This window comes from Morone saxatilis, unplaced genomic scaffold (assembly GCF_004916995.1).
Source record: "Morone saxatilis isolate NCDOM2014 unplaced genomic scaffold, NCSU_SB_2.0 Contig23, whole genome shotgun sequence".
Classification (NCBI taxonomy): Eukaryota; Metazoa; Chordata; class Actinopteri; family Moronidae; genus Morone; species Morone saxatilis.
Window position 1 is genome coordinate 16,261,365 of NW_023339796.1, and position 12,330 is coordinate 16,273,694.

The 12,330-nt window shown below is 40.9% G+C and overlaps 1 protein-coding gene across 1 annotated transcript in view; it reads left to right on the forward strand.

Annotated features, from left to right (window-relative positions):
* Window positions 1–12,330, forward strand: part of LOC118334528 (CMP-N-acetylneuraminate-beta-1,4-galactoside alpha-2,3-sialyltransferase-like) — a 32,291-nt gene that overhangs the window by 3,356 nt on the left and 16,605 nt on the right. Inside the window, exons 3-7 of the mRNA XM_035670448.1 lie at window positions 1,675–1,737; window positions 2,249–2,290; window positions 3,497–3,539; window positions 4,915–5,007; window positions 8,392–8,593. Coding sequence (XP_035526341.1) covers window positions 1,675–1,737; window positions 2,249–2,290; window positions 3,497–3,539; window positions 4,915–5,007; window positions 8,392–8,593 — 443 coding nt within the window. The remainder of the gene's footprint in view (window positions 1–1,674; window positions 1,738–2,248; window positions 2,291–3,496; window positions 3,540–4,914; window positions 5,008–8,391; window positions 8,594–12,330) is intronic.

Sequence of the window (12,330 nt, forward strand, 5' to 3'; positions counted from 1 at the left end):
TATATATATATAAATAGAATAATAAAGACCAGTTAAAATTAATAAGACATGCAAATTAAAACCATTACAAAGAATAAACTAAAACTACATAAAATCATCATCAACTTTTGTCAAAACTGCGTCTAATGCAGTTGCAGCCAACTTTCTTTTGAATGCCTCCCAACAGCATAGTCACTTATAATGGTCGGCTTTGCTGATAGTAACATGAACACCACCTCAGGGTCTTAAATCGCACTTAAAATTAACACCTGCACGGTGAGGAATGAATGCGTTCCACCAGCCAATCTGCTAACACTGCAGTAACCCACAAGCCACAACTTTCACCTCCATGGATTCCCCTCCCCCTGTCATTTTCAGTCCTCTATATAAGCAACAAGGTCAGCAGTTGCTCAGGGAGCTTGCTCTAAATATTTCCCAGCTTGGTTTTCAACATCAGGGATTGCCTTCTCTTGTCTCAGAGCTGAAGTGGTCATACACCTATAGAGTTTCAGCTGGAACAGAGTTTGAGTTTTATTAACTAGGGGATTTGATCTGCCAGAAGGCCTCACATGGAGAGGTTGTGCTTTTTGTGCAACAATTTACATTCACAGAACTTGATGCTATCTTTTTGTCACACGGAGCACTTGCTGTTCTTGTTCTGTTTTGAAGAGGGCTTTGAAGTTATGTTGTGCATAATCGATAGCATTTGGATGAATTGACGTGGCAGCTGTCCTCTGATTGTTTTGATAGAAGCGAGAGAGAAATGTTGCGTTTTTTATTTCTCTGAAACCTGTGTGGGGTTTTTGTTTGAAACGAATATTCTCCTTAAAGGTCCCCTGTTTTTATCTATTTTGTCAAACAAATTATAATGATTGATCTGAAAGGGGAAGTAGAAAGGAAATTTGCATCAGTTTCCAAAATCTTGGCATAATGTGTGGCGTAAATTGAAATTAAGCACGTTCAGAGTAAGTCACAGTGATTTATTGTGGGACTGTCACAGCTGTTAACACACTTCCAGAAAAAGTGAGAATCTTTCACATTGTTCTGTAAATCTGAATTTGACACTAGAGGGATGTTTTCACATTCGTCTGCTAAAGGGAAAAGTTTCTCTGATCATTGAAAATTAGATTTTAAGTGGCCTACGAGCATGATTTGTGACATCACATATAGTTTGGATGTCCAGCCTGGTCCAGTATGTAAATGACCTAACTGATGTAGGCCACCAGTCACATACACTGAGAATGGACTTTACACTGAAGTAAACTTTGGAAACGAAATTGCACATTTACAGATTGTGGGACTTTTTAGATGACTTTAATGATTTTACACAGACAGAACACATCGGACACACGTTATTGTTCCAAGCAGACTATTTGTATATATGTCTTTAATACATGTTTACAGGGGATCTTTAAGATTTATGCTGTATTGTTACTGTACTCTGTGAATGGCACTGGGATGGTAACTACACATTGGAGGATCAGCATTAAATCTTTGGATTTTTTGTTTCTTTCTGTCTATGTCTGCCATTTGTGTGTTTTTGTTTCTGTGCGTAGTCCCGGTCTGTGTTTTGCTGAAGCTGATGTTGAAAACATACTTTTTCTATATTCTGAGTGCTTTGGTCTTGGTTAATAGTTGCTTCCACAGCTGCAGTGATGATCTTTTTTCAGTGTCTTAACCCCCTTTTGTTTTCAGAGGGTGATGCAGAAGAGACAACTGTAGTCCTGACTAAGGGGGCTGAAGGGAAAAGCATTACAGGTAGAGGCACTGACACTGCCCATTTATACTGGGTGACTGTCAAACTATTGTGAAGCTGGTGAATTTAAACTGGGCTTTTGAGTTGTTGTTTTTTTTAATCTGCTAACTCAATGAACACAATGAACGCTTTCCATTGTTACCACTTTCATCTACCTATCACCATTTTTTTTTTTTATTACCAAAATTGTGTGTGCTCATTCCGTCCTTATGGGTAACTTTCAATATACCACTGCCATAATAACCACAAAAACACAATGGGGGCTTTCTGCACTTAATTTTCCACTTCATTGGACTTTCCATCTTTGAATAAAGATTGAGACTATAATTCAGCCCACTGGGATTAAAGCTATTAACCTCTCTCCCGCTTCCTCGTCCTCCTCGTCCTCCTCTTCCTCCTCCTCTTCTTCTTGCTCTGTAATGTCTGACTTTTGCAGTTGGCTTTATTTTCAAAGCCAGTGCTGCCATAACAGACTGACCTCAAACGGTGCTAACTGACCATTTTGTGTTTCAGAGATGGAAACGGACATCACCGTGGGACGAATAGTAGGCTCAGGTACATCTGCAGCCCCACCAGCTGAACCCCTACCCATCCTGGTTTTGTGTCCACCATTTAAAATACAATGACAAATTTCATATTTGGGCTGGCAAGCTAGCAATATATTCAAAAAAAAGTCAGCCAGATCTGTTACTAACAGGGAACGCTATAGACGTTTACCAAGTAAATTCAAATTGTTACAGTAATTGAATTTGATTTGATGACAACTAATTAGGAATTAAACATCTGTCCAGCCATCATCCTCCACATGAGGCTGCAGTGTGATACAACACTGCCCTCTGTTGTCTTGGCTCAGTAACAAATGGTAGGCAAGTAAAGCAGCCTGCAGGAGCTTTGGTGCATAATGCTGTAAGGTTCCACATATAAACATCTGTCTTACTGGTAGGATCCCGCTGCTTTAATTTCTCCCAAGCCTCGACTTGGCCCTCTGGCTGCTTTATGCTTCTCGACAGAAACATAATGCACACACATACACTCGCTCATATTGGCTGCTATGGCAAAGTCCCTCATCCTCCAGGGCAGTGCTTGGATCCTTCCCTAATCAGCCGTCACGCATTCCCATTGTCCCTTTTCTTTATCTTTTTCCTCCAGCTTCTCTGTGAAGACAAGATCCGCAACCACAGGAGTAATACCACGCTCTTCCTACTTTCAACTAATGCTATGTCATGCTAGATCACTATTACAGCATTTTACAATTAATATATTAAGTGTTTTATAGACCCTGCAAGAATAATGATAAAATATAAGACTGCAGTAAATACTCAAATGACATAATTAAGAATAAAATCCTCATTTCTCCATCTCCTAGTTTTCTGTGCTTCTGCCTCAATGCTTCACCAGGCACCTATTGGCTGCCTCTTTGGTTGTCCATAGGTGATCTCTAACTTTTCTAACTTTATTTTAAACTCAACAGATTGTTTTGGCTGGCTTCACCCTAACCTTGCTTGTTTGTCACAAATCCTTAATTCTAATGCTTATTTTCTTTTACATTTGCCATATTGTTTTCCCTGTGAAAGATCCACAGGTTGTTCCCAACTACAGCTAATGAGCTGCTAGTTGAAATTATGTAGATTGGATGACCAGAGCTAATGATCCAACTATATAAAGTTTCAACCCCAAAGATACCACACTTTCTATAACTGTGCTTTGGGACCTGCGTGGTAATGAACCATTTCCATCTCTGTTTTTTTCTTTCTTCTCCAGTGTATGATAAGCAGGGCTTTCTGCTGCAGCTGGACACAAAACTGTGAGTACATCTAGTAAACATTACTGTCATTTAATCTTAAAATGCTTTGCAATTCTCCATCATGTACTATGGGATATTGCTGACGTGTTTTATTTAGAACAGCTGAATTCCCAGTTAGACTTTGACTCCATCAGTTTAGATATGTTTTACAGCTTGTTCCACTGGGTACTTATTCATACAGGTTCTGCTTGATCAATGGGGGAACACGAAACATGAAAATGTAAACCTTCGACCAATTAATCTCACCTTTTTTTTTTTAAATAAACACACAGAATCTCATTGGAGACCTAACCCAAACCTGGTGACAAATGTGCAGATGCAGTTGGCGGTCTGAGTAATACATTAAGAGATTTGTGTGAATTGAGATGTAGTTGGTGTTTTCCCGTTTATTCCGGAGCGGCTGTGGTTAGTCAGGGTGAGAACATGCTACACTGAGTCATTATGCAGCTGTCATTGTGTCAGCGTGTCTGTTGATATGTGTATAATTCCCTGAATTGGTTTGACACTCTTGCTCTAAACTGCCACGATAAGGCCCTTTCTCTGGCCCTCCCATTACCATGCAGGCAATAATCATATGCTGCCATCACCATCCTGGCTCTCACAGGGCATGTCTGTCCACACTCTGCACACACACTGTAAGCACCATGTCAGCATGCACTTTTAGGTGGTTCTCACATATGTTCAGTTTATCTAATACAGCTCCTTGCATTATATCTACAGTGTCATTAATTACTACATTAGAGCACATGCATATGACAGTGTAATTCATCTTAAAGCTAGTAATTAGTTTTGTGACTTGGGTCATTTATTCTGGCTGGTGGTCTGAGTGATGGAAAAGTGCCCCCTAGATTTTATTCTCACTAAATCACCAGCTTCAGGTCAGTCAAGGCCAAACTGCAAGTGAGCAGCATTGTAGCTTACTGAAATCTATTATTTTAGCACAGAAGAGCTTCAAATTGTGCACAAGCAGGCTGCAGGCGAGCTCCTTCTCCTGCAGCCAACTTGGATTTTCAGGCCTCGTGTATAGTGTTAAGACCTGGGCCTCTCTCCCATCTCCTTGTTTATTTGAACTAGATTCATGGCATACATCAGGTTATTAATGGTCATGCTAGTAATCGGGAGGTTTCAAGTTCTAGCACTGCCAGTGTGATTATTTGAACAAGGCCCCTCTGCTTTGTCTTGCCACACACAAGGTGATATGCTGAGCTGTTGCTGAGTTCTCCAACTTCCTTAGCAACCCCCGTTTTTCCCCTATCTCCCAAGCAGATTGTTTGACAATCTCAGTTTTTGAGGCTTAGAAATGTACAGGTGTGATTGATAACCTGTCGTCATGATGTGTCTGATTAATTGCTCTCTCTGTTCTTTTAATGTACAGGCCACCAGAGTTGGCATACAAGTATGGAAACCTCAGCGAAGGAGTGTGCAAGCCAGGATATGCAGCAGCAAAGATGACCGCCATATATCCTAAGTGAGAATCATTGCTCTTGCTTTTGCACACGACAGTGGGTTGTGGGGATGCTTTGGATGCAGACAAACTCTCTGTGCTTGCTCCAAGAACTTCACAGACACAATCGGGGGGCTTCACAAACAAATCATTTTAATTGGACGTCAGCAGGAGAAAAGCTAAAACTGTTACTCGAGCATACCAAGATGCATGATGTCACTCCTCAAGCTAGCTTGGCCTTAAGGGTTTTGAGTCAGAAACAGAGAAGCCCCCACATTCCTGCCCAATCTTCCCTAGTTTCAATCATGTTTCTATCATCTTCTCCCCCACCACAAAACCCTGACTGTGTCCTTGTGATCCCCCTGTTACACAAAAGAACCTTTGTCACCCGAGTACAAGGTCTCCCATCTTTCTCATATCGTACTCTAGAGCCTTAGAGGCTTTCTCTATGAACGGCACCAACCAACTTCCTGTCCTGACTCATCACGAGCTTCCTGGTACCCAGCCCACACAGTCCACACAATCCTCCACGGCCCTCTCTGATGTCATTGGCTCTTTTGATTTTTCTCTTTGCCTCTATTTGCCGCTCATCTCAGCTCAATCTATAGGGCATTGTCCCATTGGCATTCTTGGAGCTAAGCTAATAGAGGGGATATTTACTGCATTGCTAGTGGCACTTCAGTGCTGTACTTGACAGTTATATGCCAGCCCATTTCCAAACATAACTACTGAAGCCAATTTGTCTTTTGCCTGAAGATGCAAAATTACATTGTGAACTAGTTCAGCAACAAATTCCAATACATTACAAAACTTTTTTACTTTTTACATTTTATGCCCATAATAATACAAATAAGATGTTCTCAAAGTGTTTAAGTGAGTCTATCCAAAGCATATTGCATAATCAATACAGTATCTGTTGAATGAATTGACAGACCAACTGTAATCGACTGAGCCGCACTGTCAGCTGTAAATTGCAGCGCTATTTAACAAGACAGACGAAGGCGTTTTGTGGAGCTGCCCTCTACCTATCTGAGAGGCTACGTGTTAACAATGTCCTCCCTCGTAATGACTTCCTCTAATCAGCCGCACGTGTCGGATCAAAGTTCTGTACAACACAGAACCCCCACAGAGAGCCCACTGATTACTACCACCTTCAACCCAGTCACACACAGGTCAATGAGCCCAATTAATGCTGCACTTGGTGGAAGTTTGTGTGTACAAATGTGTTGGTTTGCATGAGTGTATGGTTGAACCTACACAATACACAAAGAGTTCACCAATTAACATCTTGTTTGTTTACTGGTCAACAACAACAACTTTCTTAATCTCAGTCTTTACCAGGCAAAAACAAATCAGTTTAAAAGTATACTTGTTAGCATTTTGGCCTACAGTTCAGCTGTTAGAGAAAACCTAGTTAACCTCTAGCAGTAAGGTCCTGTGGCTCTCTAATCATCTCCTGCTTCCTCCATGTTTGTCTTCTCTGAAGCCCCTGCCCTGCAAAATTCAATTTATTTTCAACACCCCCCCTCCACTCCGCTTTACCCAAAACTGTTTGTATTGGAGTCCTAAATCAAGTGTTGGCAGTGAACTTGAAGCGGCACGGTTATGAAAATATTTCCTTTGAGAGATGGATCTAGCAAAGGAAATGAGTACAATGCGTCCTTGCGCATTGGCTGTTTTGGGTGCCCTCAGTTTTTATTTAACAACAAGCAGCCCCCTGTCTCTCTGCTTTGTCAGGATGTCAGTGACGGACTGTCGGTCAGGGCTCAGTGACTTGCAATGGTCCTGTGTTATTTATAGCCCCTTATGGCCTCAGAAGTCTTGGGTTTAATGAATCTCCATTTGTTTTGGCAGGACAGAAGTCTCTGAGTGTGTGCCACTGTCAGGTGATGTGAGTAGAAGAGAGAGTCATACATAACTGCGTCTCCTCTTGAGTCTCCCTCTCACTCTCTGCCTTCATGCTTTAAAACTGGCAGATAATGAGGCTATCAAAGACCGATTAGAGTGCTTGGATGAGGTTTAAGCTAACCGGAAGGCCTCCCAATAATGTTGGCCATGTTTGGTCATTGTGCCTCAGAGCTCTACATACTTCTTGTGAACCCATGGCAGTGTTATGGTAACAAGCTATCCAAGATTCATGCTGAGAAGCACAGGAGTGTGATGGTGCTTGTGTGTCCTCTCCTGATTCCAGTTTAAAATGCCTTTGCTTTTGTTAGTGTCGTCTGCCGGCTCTATGGGTCCATGATTTACAGTTGGTGAGAAGAAGCAATTGTTCTGTTGCTGGTGGTCTGGTTTCCGGTAATGATCTCTGTAACTGTCTCCTGTCATAAACAAAATAATATACACCAACTCAATAGATCTCCCCAAGGCGCCTTGCATTGTCTTTTCTGTGTGTGTTTGTGTCCTGATTGATCATTTCAGTCTGACATGGAAACGCATGGAGCTCCATGCATGCTAAAGTCTCTCCCTCTCCTCTTGTGTCCGCCCAGCCTGACAGCAGGTCATAAAAACACACATCCATCCTGAAGCCACACTCAGGTCGCAGGCATGGCTTAGAGGAAATGGCTTCTTTTGATTTTAGAGCTGCAGTTAATCAAAGGGACACACACACTTCTACAGACACACAGGATAAGGAAGAGGCGATGCTGGAAGTAGCAGTTCATGGGGCATTGAACATTGGTCACAGACGTGTTTTTGAATATCAAACTCAAATTTGTTTTTTAATGGGGCAGGATGGCTTTCTTTCTTGCTGAATTAGTTTAACTTGTGATGGGGCCAACACATATATATGTGTTGGCCCCATATATAGATATTTCATATTTACCCTCACACCTGTGTGAATTTTCTGGTCACTTTTTTCTCTCACAACTGCCTCCACTTATTATAATTTGGTTTATAGAAACAGTCCTGGCCCAGATCATTCGAGGAAAAGCATTCTGGCACGAGTATGTTGTCTCAGCAGATTTATCAAAACCGTGTGTCAGCTGTGATTTAGGCCTGGGTGGAGAGGTTATGTTGATGGGTTATGCACTGCAGCTGCTTTCTGCCTCCTCAGTTTTTATTACTTAGTCTTTAGTTACCTTGCTAATGTGTGTGTGTGTGCAGGCTTTGCTTGTTTGGGAGGCTGTTATGTTAATGAACAAGTGAATTTGTTCATCTTTTTGTAGATGAAATGTTTCCCAGGTCATTAACACTACTGTCCCAGTTGGAGCAGGGATTATGAGAAGCCAGAGGGCCTCTTTATAGAGAAGAGAAAAAGTGTGGTCGGAGAATGCACGACAAAATAAATTAATTGATTACAGGAGAAAAGTCATTATTACAACATGGTGCGTTTATTCTTTGTGCTCAGCTAATGACAAATGTCTCTTCTGTCTTCCTCCTTCCATTCTTTCCTGTGTCTCATTGCAGGTTCATGAAACCAGCACCAATGTTTCTTGATCGGAACTTCAAACGTCTGGGAAAAGTCAACAGTTACTTACCTCCATTTGGATTCAAAACACAAGGTAAAAAAGGTTCATTCGATCATTTACTGTCCACTAGCAATCTACAATTCATTTCTACAATTAATTTCTTGAATAATGTGTTCAACGATGGTGTCCATAAAAACCAAGTTTAAAATGTTTTTGATCTGTTGTGTACACATGGTTGCCAACACTGAGCCTGTGTTGTTAGTGCTACTCTTTGTATGAGCTTTAGATGCTGTGTTGGGAGCTTGCCAGTGGCTGCATAGATCTATTTATCTTAGAATAATAAACCATCTGATTGGGTTGGTGTCAAGTTCACATTTGTGTTTTTTCAAGTTGCCAACATTACACTTCAAAAGAGGTGATGAAATTAAAAATAAAAAACCTGTCAACCTTCTTCCTTTATCATCAGGGTTTATTCTGCTTCTCATACTGTATCGACTTGTGGCATCAGTGATATGACTTGTCAACTTCTCTTATGAGAGTTATTCTGGTAACCTGATATTCAGACCGAATTGTCATTCTGTTTTCCTGTTCTAAATTTCTGAAAACAATCAGGGATGTCAGTGGTTTAGAAGTATGAAACCAAGGTAGTTATTATATCCTGCTCTTTGCGAGCTCTTTTCATCCTCAAAGTTTCTCTCTTGATTGTTCAGCTGTGGAGAATGCCAACGTTCTGCCACTTTTCACTTCTCATAATTTGTCATTGTTGTAAGGCTGATGTTTTTGGCAGAATATATTCTGCCTCAGGGTTGTTACTCCTGTCTTGTCCTGAGCTGAGACAAAAGTGATATTATAAAGAACATGGTCAAGACATGCTCTATATAAAGTGTTCTGAGAGAACTGTTGTGATTTGGCGCTATATAAATACATTGAGATACAGTTTCTATTTAGTCACATTTAGTCTTTACCAAAGTTAGTCATGAAATAGTAGAGCAAGCAGCAATCGGAGATGTCAGAAACAGTTGCTAAACTGCAGCCTGTTTAATGCAAGACAATGCCTAGTCTTTATCTCACGTCACCCATGCTTATTGTTATTGTTAGTATTTTGAGTAGGGGTGGCTTCTGATAACTGGTTTCAGGCATTTTAGATCTGGTTCCCAGTTGGCAAATTACCCAGATTTTTTAAACTCTGATGGCAACAAATCATTTATCTCTCCTTAGTCCTTTTTGTTAGCAAAGAGCAATGTAAAAAATACAGGCAGCAGCCTTCTAGCTTTTGGTCGACTGTCTCTGGATCAAATGACAGACATCACCGGCTGCAGACTAGCTCAACTGTGGCTAATCTGTAACGGTTTAAATGAAAAGTTGGGTTAAAAGTTAATGTACTCTCTGTTGTGTTCAGCTAAAGATTGTTTGTAGCTGAAAAGGCACATTACTCTGTAACATGACTAAAGTGACCAGTAAGTGGACATTGTGTTGGATTACCTCATGTCAGTTTATGGTTTACAATTTAGGCACCGCAGGCTTCTGTGTTTGTCATAATATCAACCTCATTAGTGATCTGCATTTGTTTGCGAGATGAATTCTATCTTGGGACCAGGGAGCTCATGTCTCCCAACACTCTGACTTCAATGCCTGCCCACACACTTGTACTTGTTCCCTGACCTTAACACACTCCAGGACTTCAGATATCAAACCAGTACACGATGCCATGGGAACTGAAGAGATAACATTAACCTGGCTTCAGAGACATGCTCTGTCACATATTTTCCAATACTTAGAGGCAGAAGGTACAGTGACTGTTACCTTTGTGTTCTCCGCTTCAAGTTCTCCGCTGTCATACGAACACACACGCACAGAAATACACACATTGTCTCGGTCGCTATCAAAAGAGCACTCCCCGTGTGAGTCTTACACCTGGTTTCTGTTTTCTCCACGGACTGCAATGGCAGTGGGGTTTCCCTTTTAGTGGTACTCATGTGGAGAGATGATACGTGTGGATCTTGAATAGAACGCCACAAAGGATTCCAAATTGGGAACATGGGGTGGTGATGGTGGGCGGGAGTTTTATTTTTACTTTTTATTCTGCCAAGAGGTATCTTTGGCACACATCAACCATAGCCTGAGAACAGTAAAGCTGTGTTGATTCGGTCTCAGAGAAAAAACTTACTTGCAGCACTGCAGGATGCCAGTCAGCCACTGAATGGTCATTTTCAGTACTAGGCTACATTTTCCATTATGCTATTCTGTCTAAATAATATCCTTCTGCAGTCCAAAGGGAACTTAGTAGAGCTGTTTACAATACATGATGCTGTTATGCAGTTAAAGAAGTAATCACTGTTTGCTTTGACAAACCTGGATGAAAATGTTTTAATGTTTAAATCATTTAGTTGTACTATTAGCCTTTTCCTAAGGATTACATGTTGATAAACTGAACTGTTTATAAAGTGGGTGGAGTTTTGCATTACAAGGTAATAAGGAACTCTTTTAATAGTTGATTAATTATGTCAATAGTTTTTCAAACAAGAATAATGAAGAAATGTCAAACCTTTTGTAGATACAGCTTCTCAAATGTGAGTATTTGCGTTTTTTGTCATTCTTTGAGAACTGAGATTCTTTTTTTTTCAAAAAAATTGCACTAATGATCAATTTATTAATAAAAAGTAATACAAATCAGTACTTGCAGCTGTTCAGTGCTTTATTTGGGAAACCTGTTGGAAAGGACACAATGCATTAAAGAGTTGCTGCTGAGTTATTATCTGTCATTAGGTCCTATAATGATAGGAGCTACAGTTGTGCGCAATACTTGGAAGACGTGTGGAATATCATCATGTTTGATGTACACAAGATTGTAGCAGTTTAATTATCTTTGCAAAAAAAAATAAGGTAATAACGATATTGTGATAATCGTGAATATCTAAACATGGCTTGACTTGAAAGCTCACCAGCATACAGTCCTATATTGATTTCCTGGTTCATTTTGAACAAAGAGACAAGGGGGAGCCCGCATTTTTTCAGTCATTCCAAAATCCTATGGTTGTCACCATGGCTGAAGGCTCGGCTTTCCTGTTGTGTCAAACTGGTGCCAAAGATTAGAACCCCTCATATTGGCAGTCTACAAAATGGAAACTAAGATGATACCGCCTTGGTCTGTGCAGCCACTTTTCAGGATTGTTCGGTTAATATCTTTGATAAATTACTCCTCATACTGCAATCAAATGATCAAGTTTGTCTTTTTGGATGTTGAGTCAGAAGCCAACCAAAGTGCGAGCCTAACACATACCGATCTCTCATCGCATAATTCTTTTATATTGTTTAGGCTACGCTCTTACCAACAATGTGTCTGTGTTTATGTGTTACGTGATGCTTCCGACCTTCCTCTAAGTTACCAGTAAAGATTTTTGTCATTTCAAGAGTTCCATGTTGGACTAATGTCTGAACCTACAGCCATTCGTCTTTGGCTCTACCACGCGACATACTTGGCTGAAATGTTTACCTCGGGTACTTAAAACAATTAGCTTCCATGTCGTCCTCTGGAAGAGAGTCCTGCCCATTGTGATTTTTCACTTTTCACCCGCTTGGATCCAGGTGTGGTCCTCAGCCTTGTGTTTATGCTGCTCGGGGTGATGCTTGACGCCAGACATCGACACCACATCCAAACAATGGGCTGTTGCTCTGCTCGCCTCTCTTCAGCAGGTTAATCATTAGGATCATTAGCCAGGGTGAATGGGCTGTAATATGTCTTACAAACTACTTTGAGGGCCCCAGTCTAAACTCTCTTGTTCTTACTCTCTCTTCCACTATTTCTCTTGGCCAACCCTCGCAGACTATGTGCTATATGGTGATTATATTAAGTGAAGTAGAAAAGGCAATGAAAATGCCTCTCGTCTGCCAAGGAGCTAATGTTTTTGGTGCTGTTTGTTTGTCAACAGGATTACAG